Raw genomic sequence first — 23,319 nt, forward strand, 5'->3', positions numbered from 1 at the left:
GCTTCCTTCCCCAACCTCATCACTGTCTCATTCTCTCCTTGTTCACCAGTGTTCAGCCACAGTGACCTTCTTTCCGTTTTGGCTCCTCAAACACTCCAAGTCCTCTCCCAACACCAGGTTGTCTCTGCTAGGAAAGTTATTTCCCCGCCTTCTCTGTCAGATGGGCTCCTAGTCATCCTGCAGGCATCAGTTAACCCCTTCTTGCTCAGCTTTCCAACTGTATTTCATAACAACTGATTCTTCTCATTTGTGGCATGTGGAAAATTTATAGGTCTGTATTAGATGGGGGCTCTGTTTGCTTGATGCCTGTCTTCTCATAGGCTGAAAGCTCTCTGGAGATGGGGGCCGTGTTGGTATTGTCAACCTCCATTCACAGCTTTATCATGGTCACTTTCACATAGTACTCCTCAACAAATCTAATACTTCCTGAATGAAATAAGTAGGAGAGGAATATGGTGAGAGCACAGATAGAAGAAAATTTATCTGGAAGGAATATGTAAAAATGTATTAGTGTCCTAGGCTGCTGTAACAAATTGCAATGAACTGGGGTCCTTAAAACAATAGAAATTAATTCTCTCATAGTTACAGAGACCAGAAGCATAAAATGAAGGTGTTAGTGAGTCCAGATCTCTAGGGGAGATTCTCCCTTTCCTCTTTAAGCTTTTCTGGTGGTTGCCAGCAGTCCTTGGAGTTCCTTGGTTTGTGGCAACACCACTCCAGTCCTGCCTCTGCTGTCCCGTGGCACTCTCCCTGTGTGTCCTCTCTCTGCGTCTTTTCTTATTAGGACAGCAGTCGTGCTGAATTTATGGCCTACCCTATTCCAATACGACCTCATCTTACCTAATTACGTCTACCAAGACCCAATTTCTGAATAAGATCACATTCTGAGGCTTCAGGTAGACATGAGTTTTTCGGGGACACTCTTCAACCCAGCATGCTGGAGGTATAAGAAAACTTATTTGCAATATTCCAGGCAGGAGGTAAAAAAAAAAGGCCTGATCTCTGTTGCATTCTCTTTGAGAATCAAGAGGAAACGGTAAGGCCAAGTGACATTTAAAAAAGACAGACCATGGAATTTTAGGGCAGGAAGAGACTTTAGAGGCATTCAAGTCTAGTGATTCTCAAGTTAGGCTTATACCCTTTAGATGAGGTGCTTCAGGGGTAGTTAAAAGCAGGGGGGCCATGAGGAAGGGTTTCTGGGTCTACCACCCCTTATTTAATCAGAACAATTATAATTTTATGTTTTACATGCTGGGTGTCTGCCTAAGATTTTGTTTGAAGGTGGGTTTTGTTACCAGTCTCATCTAAGTTTCTCATTTCAATGATCAGGAAATTGTAGCCAATTAAAGAACAAGACAGTGATTCAGAAGCAAATTCATAGTGTGGACTGTTGGATTTAAGAATGGGGAGAGGAGCCTACCAGAGTAGTACAGGAAACTTCCATGTAAGAGAAGTTTAAAACTAAAAGCCACACTTGTGAAATACAATGAGAAAAAAGGTTCAATTGTCTTTGTCTCTATAAACCACAGTTCTTCTGGACAGAGACCTGGGTGCGGCCCTGTCACTAGAGTGAGGACCCAGGATGTGGTGGAGGTCGCCAGGAGATCTGGGTGTAGCTCCTTCCTGCCCAGATCACAGAGCAACAGACTGGACACAGGAAAGAAGGAGAGGGAAGTACTGGTGGTGTCCAGGTTTCACAAGTAAAAGAGGAGGAGACAGGATGGTGTGGCAGAGAGGAAGAGGTGGTTTGGACAGTGATGTAGTTATAGAGGACCCTTTTCTGTTTGGGACATATTGAAGTGGGTGAAAACTAAAATTTGGCAACTGAACCTGAAAGAATTAAGTCGTTTTATGTATCTTTGGGTAGCCCCCATGATCTTTTCAGTTCAGTGATGGACAAGGTAGTGTCTCCTATTCCACAAGTCCTTCCCAGAATGCCCATTTTGGAATTCACACTGTGGAGGTTAAAGAAACAGTGATCTGTGACCAGGACCATCATCTCTTACTTGGACCACACACTCTCCGGCTAAGTGGTCTTCCCAAATGGACCCAAGCTCATTTTTTATTTCTTCTCCATATAACGATAAGAGTTGTCATTTCAAAACACACACTTGATTCTTTTAACCATTCCTGCTTTAAAACACTTTTCATTGTTCTTAGAGGAAAAAAATCAAAGTCCCTCATTTGCCTTATGAGATATGCCTATTCAGATAGGTCTGATCTCTGCCTTGACCCCCTGGCCTCATCTGGCACCACTTCTCCCCCTAGCCTTGGAGATCTGGCCACAGTCTTAGTTTTGCTGACTTCTTCCTGCCCCTGGGCCTCTGCACATGTCCACACTATCATTTCTGGTACCCCTTACCCTCTCTAAATACACACTCACCCTTCAGATGCCAGCATAGTTAACACTTCTTAGGGATGCCTTTCCTGAGTGAGGTCTAAGTCAGTTTAGGTCAGGTTTCTTTGTTTCTTCCAGAGCCCTGAGCTCAGTTTATAAATATACATTTATTGCCCTGGTTATTTGTTTAATATTTACCTCTTCTACTCTAGGTCCACATGATCAGGGGCTATGTATGTTTTGCTGTGTTAAGCACATGGCATGTAGTAATAGAACAAATGAATGAATAAAGACTGTAATTCTAAATATTTGACTTTAGATTCCAAATCCTAATGTTATATTCAAAAGCACAACTTTTTTTGGCAAATACTGCTTTTGCCTAGAGGGCATATCACACTTTCACAAAAATTTAAAATTTAAGTCTTTTTTCTACTGTTTAGCAAGTTAAAGTTATATTGGCTATTAAAAAATGCACTTCCTAAAGAACTCAGTTTTGGCTATTAAAACACTTGCTGACAGACATGAGTAAGGCTTGTACTGACTTTAAAAAAACCTCTCTAGAAATCCAGGTTCCTCTTTTTCCTTTTGAAGGCTGCAACAGCCATGGCGGCGCTGCTCAAAACTCCTGTCAGGACAGAACTTGCCTTGAGCCCAATTAGCTGACAGTCTCCAGCTTTGAATGCCTTTAGGCCCTACTCCAGCTTTCTAGCAGAGGCCACTATCCTGACTTGTCCCAGCCAGTCCCCAGCCAATGAGGGCCCGTGATCAGAGAATCAGGGCCCAGATATTTCTGCCAGTGCAGGACTTCTCTAACAGGTAGCCTTTCCTCTGAAGCTCCCAACTGGGTTGGCCAAGACTTTGTTGGGTGTGTACCTGAGGTCTGAGGCTCATTCTTCCCAATCCTGCTTCCTTCCCAAGTTCATAGTCTGAAGGCTTTCTCTTTCCAGTCCCCTTCCTTTCTCATTGATCTTTCATGTGTTAGGCCTTCCAACAGATCTCTTGCATTCGTAACTCTCTCTCAGCATCTGCTTCCGAAAAGACCCAACTAATGTAAGTGGGCTTCCAGTCATATAGTGGCATAAAATTAAAATGTTAGGATTTTATTTATTTCTAATTTTCAATTTCCCTTTCCTAGCTCATTCTCTGAAGATTTTTAGTAGCTCAATTTATAAGGCCTATTTCTAAAATGAATAATAATTCCAGAAGAAGAATAATTCCTTTGTCACTAGTCCATAAGCTCCACAAAACCTGAGACTTCATTACTGTCATGTCCTAGCACCTGACACATAGTAGTCACACATATTGAGTGATTGAATATATGTCTTAAAAACCACTTTTTTTTTTTCTATTTACATTAAACAGAAGAGACAAGAACAGGACATACTGTGATAGCATTTCAGATAGAGGCTGTATTAGTTTACTAGGGCTGCAATAACAAAGCACCACCGACTGGGTGGCTTAAACAACAAAAATCTCTTAGAAGAGTTTTGGAGGTTGGAAGTCTGAAATAAAGGTGTCAGCAGGTTTAATTTCTTCTGAGGTCTCTCTTTAAGGATTGTAAATGGCCATCTTCTCCCTGTCCTCTTCACATGGTCTTTCCTCTGTTTGTGTCTGTGTACTAATTTCCTCTTGTTTTATAAGGACACCAGTCACATTGGACTACAGACCTTATTTTAACATAATTACATCTTTAAAGACCTTGTCTCCAAATAGAGTAACATTGTAAGGAACTGGAAGTTAGGGCTTCAACATATGAATTTTTCAAGGCCACAATTTAGCCTGTAACAGAGGCCTGTTAAAAACATGTCACTAAGCAACTCTTTAAAGTGTGTTGAGTATTAATGGAAAGAGAAATAAAATACAGTAAAATAACGTGAAAAAAGTTATATGGAACAAGGCAAACAGCACCCTTCCTCAAATGTCTTACTTAAAGCCAAAGAATTATATAAACATATCTCAAAAACAGACAATGAGTTATAAGACCAAAATTCCCTGGTAATTCCAGAGGGGACTTGTAATGCTTGACCAAGTAAATCATCTATCATAAAAGAGAAGCAAGTTCCAACTCATAAATAACTATATGCTTAAAACTACCAGTGGTGATTTCTTTACTACATGGCTTTAAAATCTAAACCAAACCAGATAATATATTTTCATTAAAACATATATTTTTTGAAGAGAATTTATTTGCACAGTAAGATGATTTGTTTCCCGGAATAATAAAAATTGTTAAATTATTACTTATTAAAATATTAATTTCATTTTAATCATAGGAAATATGTTCATTTTTTCCCTTTCTAGTCCTTGTTTTGTACCTGCTTATCTCAAGCAATGAAAATAACAACCTGGGGCATCCTCTCTATAAAACAGCATTGGCTGTTTTCTGCGGGCGTTTGTCACCTTAGAAACTGGCATTATGTTACATGCTGTAAACCACATTGTTGTGTGCTACCATATTTTTGGGGACTTATGAGAATGAAGGAAGTTCTACCCCAACATGACATTTCCTTTCTAATACAATGCAAAAATGTAATATTTAGGGTTGACTACTTACACATTGTTCCCTTCTCAGGCCCCACAGTATTGCCGTCATATATGAATGCCCAACCCTTTCAGAGATTTCCTTTAGGGTTTTCTAGTATGTTTACTTTCCTGTGGATTTTGAAAGACTTGACCTCTCTGGGAGAAGTTCTTTGAGAGGCCCCAGTTTCACATCACCTCTACTAGAACCTTAATGGGCCAGCTTTGTAAAGATGGTACCATGACTATATATTGGTTTGAAATAGCTTCACTCACTATAAACTCTGTCTGGCTTCTGGCTACTGCCACACAGCCCTGAATTCTATTCTTCTGAATTTGTGGAATTCTCTACAACATTTCTGGGAGATCATAACCTTCAGTTCAGAAACACTGGATTGTATCAAAGGCTCTATCATGAAAATAATGTTAAGATTTCTACTACTAGATTCCAAATACCTTGAGGGTAATTATATGTCTGATTTTTTTTATATCACACTGTTGAAAGATAAATTGAGACATATTAAAAATCTTAAGAGTTTATCTGAGCAAAAATTGACTGGAGTCGGGCAGCTCCAAAATGGCAGAAGTGGTTAGGAATGCTCCCAGAGGGGAGCCAGAATCATCATGTACATAGAAAAATGGAGAAGCAAAGAAAAGAAATGATTTGATTAGCCATACCTTATAGCCTTGTTGACTGTTTATGATAGGTTGTCTTTAGCATTTTGATTTTGAAACCTTAAGGCATTTACAGACTTAGATTTTGGTTTGCTTTTGTAGGCCACCATGGCATTAGAGCCACCTCAGTCTAATGGCCTCCTCCTCTGATTAGTTTAATGCTACAAATGCTATTTCAGTTCAGCTCAACAGCCATTTGTTTAGCACCTTCTTGGGCCCTGAGCCAATTTAAAAAAAAAGGGATAAGACCTTGGTGTGTTTATAGGAAGGAGCTTGTACCCGTCTCTCTTCCCTGTCCTACATTCAACCTTTAAAATAAGCCGATTATCTTTTCATTATTCATTATATGTTTGGAAAATACAGAGAAATAGAAAGAAAAAAATCTTTAAAGATAAACCCCAAAGGTTATGACTTAATTACTGCTAATAACATTTAACCTTTTTAAAAAAATGCATAGACTTTAAAAAGCATTTATAGTCTGATAGTATGCATAATTTTGTAACCTGCTTCTTTCATTTCACATGTCGTAAACATTTTCCAATAACCTTTGGAAGCATCCTTTAAGAAACTAAATAATATTCCACTGTGTAGATTCACCAGGTTCCTTAATCTCCATTTTGCTGCCAGATATTTAGGTGATTTCTTACCTTTTGTTTTCTAAATGCAAAACTCAACTTTGTGCACTAAACATTTTTAATATTTAGGATTGTTTCCAGAAATTAAGTGTCCAGAAATGGTCTCTCTGCATCAAAAGGAAAGAATATGGCAGCTTCCAGGGTATTTGCTAGGGCCCTTGGAAGGGTTTGACCAGTTTATGCCTGACCAGCAGTGCTCAGGGATGCCTGGCTCACTGCATCTTTAAACTTGGGACATTGGTCTTTTGAAAATGTTTACTAGTTTGATAAATGAGCAGCAGTATGTTGTTTTGATTTTTATTTGGTTGCCAGTGACGTCGAACATTTCCTCATATTTTTGTTTATGAGCTTTGTTTCCCCTTTCATGAACTGTCACTTTGTGTCCTTTCCCATTTTATTTATTATTTCTCCTACATCTCTCTTCTTTACCACTCCATACTGATGGGATTTCAGCTCAGCCAGGGATTTTTTTCCCCAGGGCCATTTTAGCCTATATAGCGTGTCTTCCTTTACTCTGGACCATGCTGACTGAGCAGTCATTTTTGTGTCATCAAACAGAAAACCCACTTTAAAACAGAAAGCACTACAGTTTCTTCAGCTTCTCACATCTTATCTGAGACAGAAGTTGGGCCTCTCACCTTGGGAAGAATGTTCTATAAAAGAGTTCGCATGGAGACATTTTTAGTAAGAGACAATAGTGGCAGCCCCTGGTTGTTAATTTTGACATTCTCATGAGGCACCTGAAGACTAAAAGAAAATAGCAGAATTACCCTCATTCCTCCAAAAGGTAGGGTCAGGTCCCAAAATGTTTTGTGCACCGTTGATTTTTTTCTTGAGCTTTTGTGGCTCAGCTTGCAGCTGTGAAACACTATTCATCACTGTGGATTATGGCTTTTTCTTTTGCCTATTTACTGTCTATCTGGGGAGTTGCTGCCAAAAATTGTGACAGGTGATTATCACTTTGAAGGAGCAAAGCTTGTGTTGCTCAGGCCTGCTGAAGGTTAGGGCACCTCAACAACTTTTACTAGTGAGCGGTGGCTGTCCTAGCTGGATGCACCCGCGCCCACACTCTGAGAGAGGAGAGTGTTAGAGCACAAAGGCGGCTAGAAAAGGGCAACTCTGTTATCCCAGACATTTCTTCCCAAATTAACAGACTCAGTAAAACAGTGGGATCTTGCCAACCAGTACAACACAAACCAGCACACAGACCTGCCCATGAAAGTATTTGGTGAGGGTAAAGTGTTTTGTAAGTGGAAGGTGTCTATAGTTTTGCAAATAGTTGGTCACTCGTTCACTGATGTTCTTGGTGCCTGAAGCTTAAAGAGTAAGCTTTTCTAAATTTAGAGTTTAACTTATTCATGTTTATTGTATTTCTCCTGTATTTTAAGCACTGTTTAGAGTAGTGGCCAGCAAACTACAACCTTTAAGTGAGATTTGAACTGCCTGGGAGTACATAGTATGGGAGCAAAGAATGGCTTTTACATTTTTGTAAAATGGTTGAAAAAAATCAAAAGAAGAGTACTGTTTCATGATACATGAAAATTATATGAGATTCATATTTCAGGGTCCACAAGTAATGTTTAATCGGAACACAGTCATGCTTGTTCATTTACATATTGTCTGTGGAGCTTTCCCACTACAATGGCAGAGTTGAATATTTGTGACAGAAACTGTGTGGCCTGCTGAGCCTGAAATATTTACTGTCTGGCCCTTTATAGAAAAAACTTTGGACCCCTGATCTAGACACTGGAAATACAGCTTTAAACAAGATAGACATAGTCCTTGCATTCATAGAGCTTACATCCATGTGTAACATTACCTTACAGATGGCCCCCGTGGGACTCACCCTTGATCCTGGCTTTAGAAACAGCAGGTTCTAAACAACTGAGCTAACCGTATATAAGTTTAGCCAACGTGGGCACAATCTCATGGAATCTGATTATTTTTTCATCAAATCAGCTAATTATGTTAGACTGCAAAAGTCTCTCTGCTTTTAGAGAAGCAAAATTTATTTAAAAATGAGAAAAGAATAATGGTAGTGACACACATAATAGCTGTCTTTAACTTTTCAAAAGACTTTTATTTGTGCCAGTTTGCATGCTGCAGACTTCATGTGCTAGGAATGTAGGATGGAAAAGCTCACTTTGGACTGATAGAGACTGAGTAGGCCTGCCAGAGGAAGGAGGATGTGGCACAAAACGATGGTCTTGATTTCCTTCTTCAGTCCCATGAGCCTAACAAGTTGTCTCCTGTGAACACAAGGCCAAGAAACTGCCTTTACAGCTCTTTCCTACATTCTATGGTTTGGCAGAATTTCTGCTCTTATCCTCATCATGTGAACAGACGGCTCCCCTTGGGCTTGTGAAATAGTAAGACCAAGACTGGGAGCTTCTCACCCAGCATGTGAAGTGGGCAGGAATCTGCCCTCCCCTAAATGGGGAATCAGTGGAAGTAAGATTCTGTGGGAGGTGGGGGCTGGTGGTGGCAGTGGTATGAATTGGAAAATTGGGTGGGTGGGTGGAAATTCTGATTTCTGAAAATGTAAGGAAGTTTAGAAAACATGAGAATTCTTTAGTTAACATTCCAGCACGTGTAGAACACCAAAGGATTGTATCTTCCACTATACTGTGAGCAATGTTCATACCTGCCTGGCCCAAGTTATTGTTCAATAAATGGTTCAATAAAAGAATGCCTGAAAGGATGAAGGAAGGAAGTTAAGTCACAAACCAATAATCAGAATGCTTAGAGTAGAGCATGGTGTGCTCTCAGGAAATAGAAATTAATGGGTGTTCATTAATTTGCTCATTCAACAAATATTTATTGAGCTCCTACTATGTGCTAGGCACTGAAACCCATTTTATTTCAATGACTGATGGTAAAAAATCTTTCTAAAATGTCAGTATCTGCTTTGTTGCTTAAAAAAGTACAAACAGATGAGTGTCTAGTACTGAATCCTGAAGAGGATTGAATAGCATGGAGGATCTTTTTGGCCCCATGGTTTTTATCTTGGCTAACAGGTTAGAAAACAGTAAAGTTTCTTAAGTTCTTATGTGGAGAAAGTGAAGATTTCCATGGCCAGGATTCTCACCTGGCCCTGGTCCACTTGCTCACTACACACGTGTGGGCAGTACATTGTTACTGACTCTATATAAAGAGTCCAGTGCTCTGGGCTGCTGCACGGCTGCAGGAGAGCAGAGGCTGGAGTGGTGGCAGTGCCGAGGACAGAGATTGAGATGACTGCGGGGGTAGAGAGGTCCAGAGACTGGCTTGCTGCATGCAGACTTGCTCTGAGTGAATGGGATTCTAGTGATTGACCTGCCACTGTGGGAATAAAGTTGGGTATAAACCCTTTCACCCAAGAACATTCTACTGTCATTTCTTTGGTCTCATTGAATCCGTAGTGAACATGTCTGAGGCTGAAACCCATTGGCAAGACAGTTTAAGAAGGCAAATTCTGGTATCAGACTGTCTGGATGCAAATCCAGGTTTTACCACTCATTAAATGTGTGGTGATGGGTAAATTTTGCTTCAGTTTCTCCATCTGTAAAACAGGCAAATAGTACTTTGAAGGGCTGTCATGAAAATTAAATAAAGTACCTTAATATGTAGGAAGCCCTCAAGGTGAATGGCAACTGTTTTATTATCACATAGAACTCCACCTAGAAAAGGTAGAGAAGTTTGGACTGCATATATTGCTAACTTGAGGACATGCTCCAGAACGTGGTGGCTCTGTTTTAATGCCATTTATAGTATGCATAGTGAACCCTTAATTTATAGTTTAACTTCTTTGTGTCCTTCCCCAAAAAGGGGAGGTAGTCATTATCTACCTGGTAGGCTCTCGTGAGGATCACATGTATGAGGCATGAGTGTGCCTGAATTTAGTGAGCTTTCAATAAATATTACTTTCCTTCTGACAGAGTCAAATATGAGGAAGTAATTCCCCTTAATTAAGAGTGTTGATGAGTTGAGTTGGGTTCTAGTTAATTGAACTGTAATATGTAAATCAACTTAATTATGGACCTGCTCTGCTAGATAAACACCCAGCACCTGGTATGGTTTGGCTGAGCACCTTTATTTGATTTTGAAAAATTCTTTCTCCTTCTGTGGCTTCCTAACATTGTGGATCCCTCAACTCAGTCTACAAGCAGTTTGCATTTTCAGTTGAAAGAAGGATTTTTAGAAGGTTTTAGATTTTAATTGTGAAACTTAATTGGATTGATTTAAATTGCAGATAGTGGAAGAATGGGCTGGTACCTCATTATTCCTTGTTTATTTCTTAAATACAAGGAGAAAAATGGGAAGTGTTCCAAATTGAGTCACAGACTGTGGGTGAGGATTAAATGAGTAAACATCAGTCTTCAGAATTCCGTGGAAACTAGGGAATCTGAAATGGTCTCCCTCTACCATTCACACTCTTTGTCGGGTGTCTTCCTAGCATGGCGTGAGAGAAGAAAACAAACAGGGTGACATGCTCTTTATGAGGGAGTAACACTGAAATAAGAGTGGAAAAGAATGGTGTGAGTTGAGTAAGGTGGGAGTTAGAACACATTGAAATGAGACCAAGTAGAGGAGGCTAAAAGGGGACCGTGGAATCATGCCCAGTGATATGTCCATTGAATTATACTGGGTGGATATATCCTCATTTTGATAATTATTTTCAACCCTTGGCCCTCACCTTAAGAAAGGGTTGTTGTCAATTTTGAGTACTGCTGATATCTTGGGCTGGATGACTGTTGTGGGGTCCTGTCCTGTGTGTTGTAGGATCTTTAGCAGCGTTCCTGGGCCCTACCCACTAGATGCTAGTAGTACCTCACTTACCCAGCCCCCAGTACGAAACCCCAAATGCTTCCAGAATTTACCAAATGTTCCCTGAGGGGCAAACTGACCCCCAGTTGAGAAGCACTGCTTTTCAATTACTTTATGGGCCTCTGAAGCAATGACATCACTCTTAGGCTGTGCACATTGGAAGGTCAATCCTCCAGCCAACTTACGGATCTCTCCAGCACTCACTGGCTAAACCACATTGGCAGCCAAGTGGAGACCTCCTCAAAGCCAGGCTTAACTGTTGGGGAAGTCTAGATTTTTTTCTAAGGTGGTGTGAATTTTGTCTCCAATAATCCTTGCCCCTCCTAAGCAAGTATTACATGGGAATCATGACAGCTCAATTCTGTGGAGCCTTTATTTACTATGTGATAATAACCTTGGAGAAAGTCACACTTAGTGGAATTATTAAAATAAAGCCTGTAGGTTTTCCTCTTAAAAGAGTACTCCAGAATTATAATTTTAATATAGGCATAACCACAAAAGGAGGCTGAGGAGACTACAGTAGTGGGGAGGTGAATTACCAAATGGCATTTTAGGATAACAAAGGCTTTGAGAGATAAAACACTTTCCTCCCCAGTTACAGGCTTAACATTGTTAATGATTCAGATGTCATACTTATGCCATTATTGGTGACATGCATAGAATTTAAATATTTTAGCTTCCATATACCATTGGATCTACATTATTGACCTTCAAGGGCCCCATTCATAAGGGATGAAAAGAGTGAACAATAAGCTACTTCATCCAACGGCTGGCCACGGACTGGATTTCCCAGCATTGTCAGACAAACCACAACACAGGGAATGTTTTGGAGCCACTTGGAACATGGCAGGGTAGGAACAGAGAATGAGGGGGCAGGGGCTTTCAGGGCAGAGAGCAAGCCAAGCTTTTTTTCTTTTTGAAAAAGAGATATTCCACTTTCATTCCAGGGGAGAATGAAATATCCATTAAGACTGATGACACTGGGAATTTTGTTTCAGACTTGGTTGCTTTTGTTGTGACTCCAGGGCAGAGGAGAGGAATCTGGGGTGACAAGGTTTCAAGCCAAGCTGAGAAAGAAAAAGAATTCCTTCCAAGGATTTCTTCTATTGTCTTCTCAAGAATAAATATTTATAGAGAAAGTTCAAGTGAAGTCTTACAATGGTCATGGCTTTAAGAATAAGCCTTTGAGAGACTACATGTAAAACTATGCTTAGGTGAAGTGTGATCCAATTAGGCTTCCCAGGGAAAACCAAGAAATCTCAAGATAATTTCCTATCTGAAATCTAATTGTGTTCTCAAGTGGAATAAGAATACCACTCTGAATTATCCCAGATCCATAGACCGCAGCAAAAATGTACAGCCAAATTGGATTCTGTTTTAAGTAATTAAGTTATTTCCTTTCACAGAATCTATAATTTGCCTTCAACAAATGTGATTTGTTTCAAAAAGATGATACATTGCAGATTTTCCTCCAAAATGGATTTTCTGTGCCAGAAACAATTATGAAAAGTAGGCCAAATATTGCCTTAATTATATCCTGGTTATTATCCAGTGCATGCCTGGAGTGCCCTGTTTGTGTTCCAAAGTAAGATAGGTATAGCTAATAGCTTTTATGGTTTAGAGATTGTCTTTAAGCAGAGACCAGAGTTGAAATTTACTTAAGAACCTGGGGCTTGCACAATGGTAGTGTAAATAGCTACTACTGATATTACATAAGACTCGAAAATCTTGTGCAAAATTATGGGCATTGAGGAGCTTGCCTCAGACCATTCTTCTGAGCTCTGAAAGCACCAATTTTTCATCTGCTTGACTGAACCCTTGAGGTGCTAAGGTGTTGCAATATACTAAGTGTTGAGATTTGCATAGAAGATATTACAAGAGGGGTATTTTTGGCATAGTTAATTTTATGAAGAAAACATTCACTTTTGGCTTTATTTTCGATAACAATTCAGTTGACTTAGGACCAGGTGTTCTGGGGAACAATAGTGGGTAATGGTTAAGAGCAAGGGCTGGAACAACAAATGGAATCAGCCCCTTAGTATGTCCCCTTCAAAGTGCAAGTTACGGAAAGGCTGTGAACCTCAGTTCCCTTGTCTGTGAAAAGGAAGTGATGTTATCTAGATGGAGAGGATTAGATGAGAAAAGCCTATGACGCTTAGCACGACATAGGCCTCTATCACACAAGGGTTTAGGAGTAGTAAAATCTAAAACATGGAATTGCATCCTTTTTCTTCTTTAGGCATGTTTATCCTTCAGAAAAATTATGTTTCATAGGAGCAGGTACTGGTTAGACATTTCTAAACTCATACAAGTTGAAAGTGGTTGAGATTTCAGATTTTGAAGTCACTTTACCTGGTTTGAAAGACTGGCTGTGCTACTTACCACATGCCTTTGACTAAGTCACTTAGGCTTTCTGTACCTTGGTTTCAGGCTCTACAGAATGTTAGGAATAACAGAGCCAGAGTTGTAGTAATCGTGAAGTAAAATATTACAACTAAAATACCTAGGACGAGGAGACCTGGAATGCCATATATGCATCTGTTATTGTTATTTCTTTGACTTCTGCCAGCAAAAGGAATGTCAACAGAAATCAACATAACACTAGGTAAGATTATCATGTACTTTTATTAACAACTTAATACAAGACTGTACATTGTAGGTGCTGAAAACCCACTCCTGAAAACTGAAAAACCAGCCTTCTATACCACTTCAGACTTTGGTTGTAAGTGCCATCTGCTATAGCAAAAATCACATAACGTAACCAAACAACTTAAGAACAGGGAAAAGAAAATGTTCCACTGTAATGGAGAGATTATTTATGCACAGACAGCTGAGGGTCATTTCTAGCTTAAGTGATTCACTATACACTCGGGAATGTTCAGTTTTTTCTACAGTCCTACACCCAGACATACAACAACTAAGAACTTGGCCACAGGTCCTGCCTAGACACTCATCAACATGAAAACAAAAAAATATTTATATAAATAAGTCAATTAAACCTCACAAAAAACTAAAGAAACATAAGAAAAAATCCAACAGTCAATAAAAACTGTACAGTATTGGTCAGTCTTTTATATTTGAAAACGTGTAACTTAAAAAAAAGTTCTTTAATGTATAAAAGTCTTTTACATCAGTGTTAGCTGGAGTGGAAACTTGAAGACTCAGACTCAGTTGAAACAGAAGAATGTCCACCCCGCTTTCCCTTGGAGAGGATCTTGAGGCTGGACCCTCTGCTCACAGAAGTGAGTGCATGCTGAGCAGAGGTTTTAAATTTGGCTCCAAGGAAAGCATAGAGGATGGGATTCAGGCAACAGTGGAAAAAGGCTAGTGCCTCAGTGATGGAAATCCACTTGTGCACAGTGCTCTCAAACTCACATCCTTGCTGGATGATTTCCAGGAGGATGAAGGAGTCGATGCTGATCCCAATGTAGTAGGGCAGCCAGCAGGCAAAGAAAGCTAGGATGAGGATAACTGTGGTCTTGAGGGCCTTGCGCTTCTGGTAACCCTTGGAGTGGGACAACTTGGAGATGATAATGCAATAGCAGGACAGAATGACGATACCTGGCAGGATAAGGCCAACCACGATGTGCTGAAACTGGAACACCACCAACCACGAGTCATTGGGGTAGAAGCGGTCACAGATATACTTCCTATCCGCCTCCCTGACATTGGCAAAGATGAAATCAGGAATAGTCAGCAGGAGAGCAGGTATCCAGACACCAACATAAACCACCTTTTCAGCCAACAGCTTCCGAGGCTTCTGACTGTTGGTGGCGTGGACAATAGCCAGGTACCGGTCCAGACTGATGAAGGCCAGGATGAGGACACTGCTATAGAGGTTGACTGTGTAGATGACATGGACTGCCTTGCATAGGAACTTCCCAAAGTACCAGTTTGCCACAGCATCAACTGCCCAGAAGGGGAGTGTGAGGACGAAGAGGAGGTCTGCCACAGACAGGTGCAGTCTGTACTTGTCCGTCATGCTTCTCAGTTTCTTCTGGTAACCCATAACCAGGATGACCAGTCCATTGCCCACTATGCCAGTCAAGAAGATGATGGAGTAGACAGTGGGCAGAAAAATACGGTTGAAATGGGCATTTTCCTCTCGGAAGCAGGGTTCTTTCATGGAATCATAATCGCCTGAGCCCAAGTCATCCTCTGTGAAGTTATCCAAAGGGTATATCTGCTAAAGAGGCAAGGGAATGGACATTCACTCTCAAGTTCTGCAGGCAAGTTCAAAACACCAAGTCCAAAATTTTTGGTTGCTGGTATTTTAAAAAAGCAATTTATAAAACCCAACTCAACCCCACCTTCTTCAGGAAAGCTCCCCTGAAGTACTGGGGGATGGTCAAGAGAATTATTAGACTGCTACAGCTCTCATCCACATCTTCCCCCACAGTCACTTCATGACATCCCTCTTTGACTAGAACCAATTACAAAATTCTTTGCTTAGAACAAAAGGGCGCTGAGATCACAAGTTTCAAAGTCATGTCTTTGCTAACTTATGCCCTGCCCACTAGAGGGAACAAAACAAAACACAGAAGCCACTCCTAGGCCACGTGGGTGGTGATGGCAGGGGGTCTATGAGAGGAGGCAGAATCCAGGTGTTCTGAGGAGCAGCCGCTAACTTTCTGGATGAAGATTAGCCGCTAGGACAATGGAAGAGGGTTGGAAGGGGCACTGGGAGGTCCCAAAGACTCTTCTTACTCTCCTATAGCACAAAACGTTATTTTGCCTGCATTTGTCTAAACACAAGCCATTCTGTACCTCAAGCAACATGTAGTACGGAAGGAGAATGCGGCCTTAAACGAAGGGTCTTTGGTGTTTGGGGTATATTGGGCGGGGGTGTCTTAAGTGGGTACCCTCACCCCCAAGCTAGAGCTCCTCAGGACCTTGGGTCTCTCTGCCATACGCATATTGATCAGTTGGCGCATTTGGGACGTTAGGGAGTGCAGCCTTTTCCTGGGAGGGGAAGATCACGGGGTCCGCACCCGTAGTCCTCGCCCCAAGTTTCATTTCCTTACTATCCCGGGTCGCTTCCCACCCCGCCACTGATCCAGTTAAAGGGGTCGGAGGTCTACAGCTGGAAGCCTCCAGGCGGAGGGCGCGCCGAGGGCCGGGTGGTCCAGCTCTGGACCTCCGCGGCGGCCCACCAAGCCCACTGCCAGCGGGAAGCTGCTCCGGGGGTTCCGCCCGCCCGCTAGGCAGGCTCCGTCGGCCGGGTGCCGAGGGGAGACTGGGCGGCTCCACCGCGAGCACCTTTGAATCGCGCGCCGCGGGAGGAAACGAAAAGCCTCCCCGGTAAGGGATTCTCAAAAGGCTCGAGGAAACCACCGACGGTTAAACGACGCGACTGGGCTCGGTGTGAGCCAGACGGCCTCCCCACTTGCATCTGCCTGTCTGCGCCGCAACTACCGGCAGCCCAGGTGCCCTCCCAATCCCTTACTCCACCCCTAGTCCCCACCGTGCACAACTCGGGGTGCTGCTTCGCGGAGACCGCTCACACTCCTTCGACCTCCGCACAGTCTTAAAACTCCTGACCCCCGGGGCCCAGTCTTAAAACTCCTGACCCCCGGGGCCCACTCGCGGATTTCGGACTGCCGCGAGGTCACTCCCTCAATCCCAAAGCGCAAAGGCTGCCCCTGGCCACTCCCTGCTGCGGCCAGCACTCAGACCCCTCAGGCGGGCGTCACCGCGGGTCCGCCCGCCTTCCCCACCTTCTGCTCACTGCACCCGGGTCCTGGCTTAGCTTCGCGGGCCGCGCCGCGTAGAGAACACGCGCCAAAAGGCAAGAGTGTTCCACAGAAGCCGTTGCCTGAAATTAAACAGGAGCGCAGTCTCGCTCGGGGAATTCAGCCTGGGCGCACCGCACTCCACCTCTAAATTCTGATCATATAATTTGCTCCAAAAAAACCCCCGCTCCCCCAGAGTCAGACCCGTGGTCTGAGTCCCTTGACACCGCGCACGCCTTCCCCGCACTAGTGCACAAATGTTATGTTTGCAAATAGCGTGCAAGCCTGGCGCGCACGGCAGGACTCAAGAGGGAGGCACATGCAGCCACCAAAACGGTCGCTCCAATCTTTTCTCCTCTTCTTACATTCAAAAAGATTCCAATCCTACCCCCCCGATGTAGCCATGCTCACGAAAACTTTTTTCCATTCTCCTTCTCCCAGGGACGGGCATTTCTAACGTTCTGGTTGTTTCTGCCCGCTTGGAGAGGGGTGGTGTTCTAAGTTCATGTGTTTGTACATTTAAGAAAAAGCAGGCTGAAACGGGACTTACACGAAACTGGTCCATGGTAACCGCTTGCTCTCTGGCCGCAGTGGCTACCGGAGCACCCAAGTCCTCAGGATCACTTTGCTACCTGCTGCTGCGGCCAACGGACTGAACTTTCTGGGCGAAGCCCGACTTTTATAAAAACACGCTTGATAGACGGCGCATGCGCCGCACGGGTAGGCGGGCGGTGCGGGGAGCTGGGCGGCGGGGGGGTGTGGGGGGGCGGAGAGGGTAGACCCACGGGAGGAGGGCGTGAGCCAGGCGCGAGGCCGAGCACCCGGACCTGTCGGGTGGGGTAAGCCTGGGAAGACCGTGAGCGGACGTAGTTAGCTCGCGGTGGTCTTGTGAGTCTCGAGCTGGGGAGTGCATCCCGGAGGTATTCTCCAACTAGGGAAAGCAGGATGCGCCTGGAGGCAAGCGCGAGTGACCGACGCGTCCCCGTGTGCCCCTTCCGTCCTTGCTCACGTGGATAGAATTCCAGACTCTGGAAAGCTATAAAGAGACACTGAGGCTCAGAGGGGAAGTGACTTGCCCGAGTTACCCAACCAGTAGGCGGCAATGCTGGAAGTGGGTGCAGCGTCTGACTCCATTCAGAAAATAAAATAAGTAAAAATTCTTTCCTCAGAGTACAACGGTATATAACTACACATGCACCTCCACAGTGATAGCACCAGAGTCAGGTGTAAACAATCGGGAACACTTTCAGAAGAAGGTAGGATGATTGGTATGAATCTAGAGGGAGAATGTGACAGAGAAGTAAATGTGTATTCCTGGGTAATCAATTAGTGAATATTATTTAAAGTTTATGAGTGTTTTATTATGAGAGAAAGCAAATAGTATTTTTTGAAACTGCTATTAAGTGCTCGCACAGAATCGCTCCCGCATTCATTCTCAGAACATCCTCTGAGTGTTAGTTACCATTAGAGATGCATTTAGTCAACAGGTATTTGCTGAGGCTAGTTGCGTGCCACGCGCTTCTAGGCACTGGGGATATATAACGGCCAACCAGAGGACAGGGTCCCCAAGGGGAGGAGGCAGAAAGGCCGACGGAGATGCAATGCGGAGGTTGGCCCGGGATTCCAAGCCGGGCTTGAATCCAGATCTTGGGTCGCACATCCGGCGTCTCCCACGACACAAGCGTTGGCACGGATATGAAAATAGGTTGAAGAGCTGGTGCGGTGGGGGTGGAGATTGGACATCTAAGAGTCGCAGACTGGCTGGGGTTTGCAGTCGGCGCCCAAACAGTGCTTTCCAGATTCGCGCCACTTCCCGCCCCCGCGGAGCCTGGGTGGAGCTGGGGAACGAGTGAGGGGCGGGGCCAAGAAATAGAGCAACCGCTGGCCGGGCGTCCCGAGGAGTGACAGCGGGGACCGTAGTTAGCAGGCAAGAGCAAGTGATTGTGATGCTACGCGGATCCCAGACTCGCCCCACCCCGGGACGGTTACAAGAAGAGGACCTGCCTAGACTGGACCCTCACACCGCCTCCCCCTCCTTTTCTTCCAGATAAAACCTTTCAGTTTGGAGGTGCTTCAGAGATAGCCCCTAGATTGGAAACCTTTTCTCTACAGAGCATGATTATTTTCTTTTGTCTGCATCCCTTCCCTAATGCCTGCTGGTGAAGGTCTTCCTCTACTGAAAGCTGATATTGGGGTCAGGAAATGGGACTCTGAGAAACTGCCAATTTAGGACAGAATAATGACTAGGTAAAAAGCAGTGACAATATTACACTTTTACTTTCATTAAATCGTTAATAAAACTTGCGGATCTTCAAATTTCTATACACTGGGTTTGATAGACACCCTATCCTTTGAAGGACTGAATTTCAGACCGGTTCCAAGACTTGCTTTTCATGAAACTTGGTAGTGGAAGAATAGATATGTTTTGACCCAGAATGTCATCTGTACTATACCTCAAAACTCTTCCCTTCACAATGGCTAAAACCTGAAAGGTGGAATCTCCCCAACCTGCCCACAAAGGGGAGAAAGAATTAACCATAGTAAAGTGATTTGCACAAGTAGTTGGTTGATTGCAGACAAAAGAAAGCTTCTTCCTTTATCTGAGGACTCCTTTAGATCCTTTTATGTCTATCTGCTAAAAGGAAGCAGATAATTAGAAGAACAATGAAATGCTGTTTGATGACTGTCAAATTAGGCAACATTTATTCTTTTCAAAGATAATCTTTGGTCTCAAGATTTGTTAACACCAGCTGTTTCTCCCTTGTGGTTGGTGGGAGTGTGGGACCTCCTTTCTGGAAACCACTTTGTATTCAGCAGGAACCTGTAATTCTACCTATAGAAACTTATCCTAAGGAAATAGAATTTTACCACAAAGGTGTTCACGGAGGCATTATTTATAATAGTGCAGCCCTAAATGTCTACTGTTAGTAGAATAGTAGAGAAGATTTTGGTACATCCCTCTGGAATTCCATGTGGCCATTGCAGATGATTTCTGTGAAGACTTTTTAATGACATGGGAAAATGCTCATGAAACATAAGTGCAAAAGCAGTATTCAAAATTCTGTATATAGGGCAAACTCAGTTATGTTAAATATGCATTAGGAAAAGATGGGGAGGGAAATCAAACTTTATAGTTTTCATTAGGTATACAATTATACTTGATATTTTTAATCTTTCTTTTTTTAAATTTATTTTATTTTTTATTTTGGTATCATTAATATACAATTACATGAGCAGCATTGTGGTTACTAGATTCCCCCCCATTATCAAGACCCCACCACATACCCCATTACAGTCACTGTCCATCAGCGTAGTAAGATGCTAGAGAATCACTTCTCCTCTGTGCTGTATTGTCTTCCCCGTGTTTACCTCCTTTCTTAAATTTTTCTATGCTTCCCAAATTTTCTGTAACAGACATGAAACATTTTCATATTCAGGAAAATGTCAATCTTTAAAAAGGAAACAATGCCTCCCTTTTCTTATCTTTCCACTTTCAAAAGTATTCACTGGATATGATGGCTTTTTCCATAATAGTTCTCCTTTTCTCTTTACAGGGAATGGTCTTCCCTTATTTTATTTTCCCCTGGGCCAATCCTACCTAAACTGCTTTTTTCAGTTACTCTATGATGTTCTTAAAAACAAAACAAAAACCTCAGAAGGTGCTTGAATTGTACATAATCCCCTCAACACCTCTGCAAGGCATATACCACCTCTACTCCATGGGTAAGGAAACTCAGGTCCAGAGAGGGTGAGGAGCTTGGCTATGATCACACAGCAAGGATCTGCACCAAGTCTGTCTGGTTCTAAAACCCTGGCTCTCTCCACTACATCGCAATGTCTCCTTTCTCTGATGGCTGCAATTTACCCCTCTGAATGCTTCCTATTTGGGAAGGTCATTTGGCATTTACTTACATGTTGTTTCAAGTGGCATCTCTGGTGACGTTATTCAATTTTTAAATGAGTTTATGTCTTTTCTCCTTTCCGTCAAATATTTTAGGTTCCTAAAGTAAATGCTCAGATATTCTTTACGCAGCTAGCCCACTGATGAACAGATAATGGGCTTGATCATTTACTGAAGCTTTACTTAATGAATTAATGACTTTCCTGTGTGGCTCTGGCAACAGAGTGAGGCTTAGGGGGGCTGTCAGGGCTTTGGCAGGGTTCTTAAGTTCTCAAGCTGGTTTTAGCCCAGGAATAACAAGCTTTGGCCATGGTTTGGAGGGGATGCTTACAAATCCAGTGACACAGTGGCAAGCATTCTGCCACCTCCTGTTGCTCGCTCTGCAGCTGGTCCATTTGTGTGTGAGTGTGTTTGCACGTGTGTGTATCTGTGTGTGTATGACAGAAAGCTGTCCTCTGTCTCCAAATAGGTTCAAAGCCAGTTGGAGAGAAAGCCCAGGGACAGACCTTCTTCTGATAGCGGATGGCAAGAGGCAGCAGTATTAAAGGCCTTCTGAAGGCACTGGGTTCTTCTGTCTGCTTGCTGGCTTCTCTCTTGTCCTTAAAAGAAAAATTGCCACTTTTGTTTGTCAAAGAGGGGGGAAAACCCCCAGATTCCTTGATGGTGGTAGAGATACTCTAAGGGACAAAGTTACTGTTTTCCCAATATTAAGAAAAAGGAAGCAGTTTCCCAAGGGGCATGTAATTCTAGCAAAAGGTTACAAATCTCAAACAGATAATGCTATTAAATGTCAACTATTTCCATGCTGGGGTTAGGTAGGAGAAATTGTCTCCCACCCACCTGCACACTCCTCTTTCCCCAATTCGTTGTGTCTCCAACTCCTGTAGGTGAAAATGCTTTGGGAAAGAAACCTAAGCTTTCCATCTTGAGGTTATGTACCAACTTAGGAAAACTATCACTGGTTTTCTGGGTACCATTTTTATCCTAAATCTAAGTCTTAACTTGAATTTATAAATTTCTGACTTCATTAAAATGATATTATTACTGACTTCCATTGAAACTTTGTAGCAGTCAAGCACAGTCAACAAAAATTCTTAGACAAAGAGAAAAGCTAGATTGGTAAACAAATACAGCCAATGTAGAGTCATCCTGGAAAATAATTTTAACAAAACAGTCACCTAATTAACAATGTAATGATCATTCTTGACTGGCTCCATTGCCAGGAGTATGCACCACTCTCAAAGTTTGCTGTTCTAATGCTGCAGGTGCAGTGTGGCTTTGTTAATCTGAGGAGCAAAAACAGGGTCAGTGCTGTTGCCTCAAAAATTATGGTGTAGGGCTGGGAAAGAGGGCATGACTTTAGGAAATAATTGAGTGAGCAAACCCTGTTCTCCATGGAAAAGGCTTGTCATTGTTTTCCTTAAACCAGTAATTTATTGGCAGTGACCTCAGGCAGCTATATAACAAGAGGAAGCGCCAGAGCCCTGTGGACAGTCCACTTTCTAAAGCGAACTATGCATCTCATGGCAGAGCCAGGGTGCTCCCAGAAATGTGGTGATTTGATCACCCATTCAAATGGGCTTTGAGATCTTCTGAAATGATTCTACCAAGGGTTTTATATTAGCAGAGGGATAGGGTGGGAAGTGTGTGTGTAGGGGGATCCATGCAATATTCTTACATGAACAGTTTTCTAAATCCAAAGCCATGATTATGCTGTTGGAGTTACTTGTAGGTCCAAGTCACAAGTGACAAACTCTAAAAGCCTGCAGATGCTATAAATGAATGAGGAAATAGGAAATGATGGGGCTGTGAAGAACTGGAGGGCACACACCCTGTCTAAAGAGGGTAGCCACTACACTCGATTGCCCTCTGTGGGAATTTGGGCCATATCTTCCAATTTTTAGAAAGAAACTGAAAGTCCCGAGTTTTCAATGTGAAATCTCTCCACTTTAAAATGTTGATTTTAAACAAACAAAATCTCCATATAAGTGTCCAGTACATTGGCCGAAGGTGTTGGCCCTAGGAATCAAAAGAGATTGGAGGGTTGGAGGACTTGGAAGGACAGAACAAACACAAGGGCATTAATGCAAATAGCCAGAACTTGCCCCAGAATTTTTTTTGGGGTGACCTGTATGCCATAATTTGCCCATTACTCTGAGACTGAAATCCATCACTGGATTTCTCGAGTTGATTCTCCCTTGTGGCTCCCAACTGTCTCAGGTTAATATTTGGAACCCTGAAGAGAAGTAACTCAACCCCGCTGTGGCTCTGTTATATTCCTCCCAACCCCTTCTCATCCTCAAGCTCTCAACCTTCTCTGCTACCTTGATGCATGAGCACTGGGCTGTTATTTCTTTTAGTTTTGTAGGACAGCATCCTTCAGGAAGAGGAACATTCATCCCTCTTCTGTCTAAACAGGAAAGCCGGCAGCAGAAGGAAGGATGCTGACTGAACAGTGTAGCTTAGTGGTTCAGAGCATGGGCCTTTGGAGCCGGGCCATCCAGGTACTTGAAGGCAGACTCTGCACATCTCTCCCAGCTCCGTGTTCAGGGACATCACACTTTTTGGATTGTTGGGTGGATTAAACATGATAATGCATGTAAAGTCTTGAGCACAGTGTGGGGCACATAGTAGTGTTCAATAAACATTACCTATTATAAATAGAAGCTCAATTCTCAGCCACTGAAATATCTTTCTTGTCAGTGGAGGGTT

General features: G+C 42.8%; 1 protein-coding gene across 2 annotated transcripts; it reads right to left on the bottom strand.

Moving 5' to 3' along the window:
• Positions 1-13,580: 13,580 nt before the first annotated feature.
• CXCR4 (C-X-C motif chemokine receptor 4) lies at positions 13,581-17,396 on the bottom strand. 2 transcript variants are annotated; one of them, XM_017667071.3, is made up of 2 exons: positions 17,257-17,396; positions 13,581-15,157 (listed from the first exon to the last, which is right to left on the bottom strand). In XM_017667071.3, the coding sequence occupies exons 1-2, from the start codon at positions 17,269-17,271 to the stop codon at positions 14,111-14,113; spliced, it is 1,062 nt and encodes a 353-aa protein (XP_017522560.1). In that variant the 5' UTR covers positions 17,272-17,396; the 3' UTR covers positions 13,581-14,110. The 2 variants fall into 2 exon arrangements, with proteins under 2 accessions (XP_017522560.1, XP_017522559.1); XM_017667070.3 differs by having other exon boundaries at positions 13,581-15,160.
• Between the last annotated feature and the right edge of the window lie 5,923 nt (positions 17,397-23,319).

This window comes from Manis javanica, chromosome 7, assembly GCF_040802235.1.
Source record: "Manis javanica isolate MJ-LG chromosome 7, MJ_LKY, whole genome shotgun sequence".
Lineage (NCBI taxonomy): Eukaryota > Metazoa > Chordata > Mammalia > Pholidota > Manidae > Manis > Manis javanica.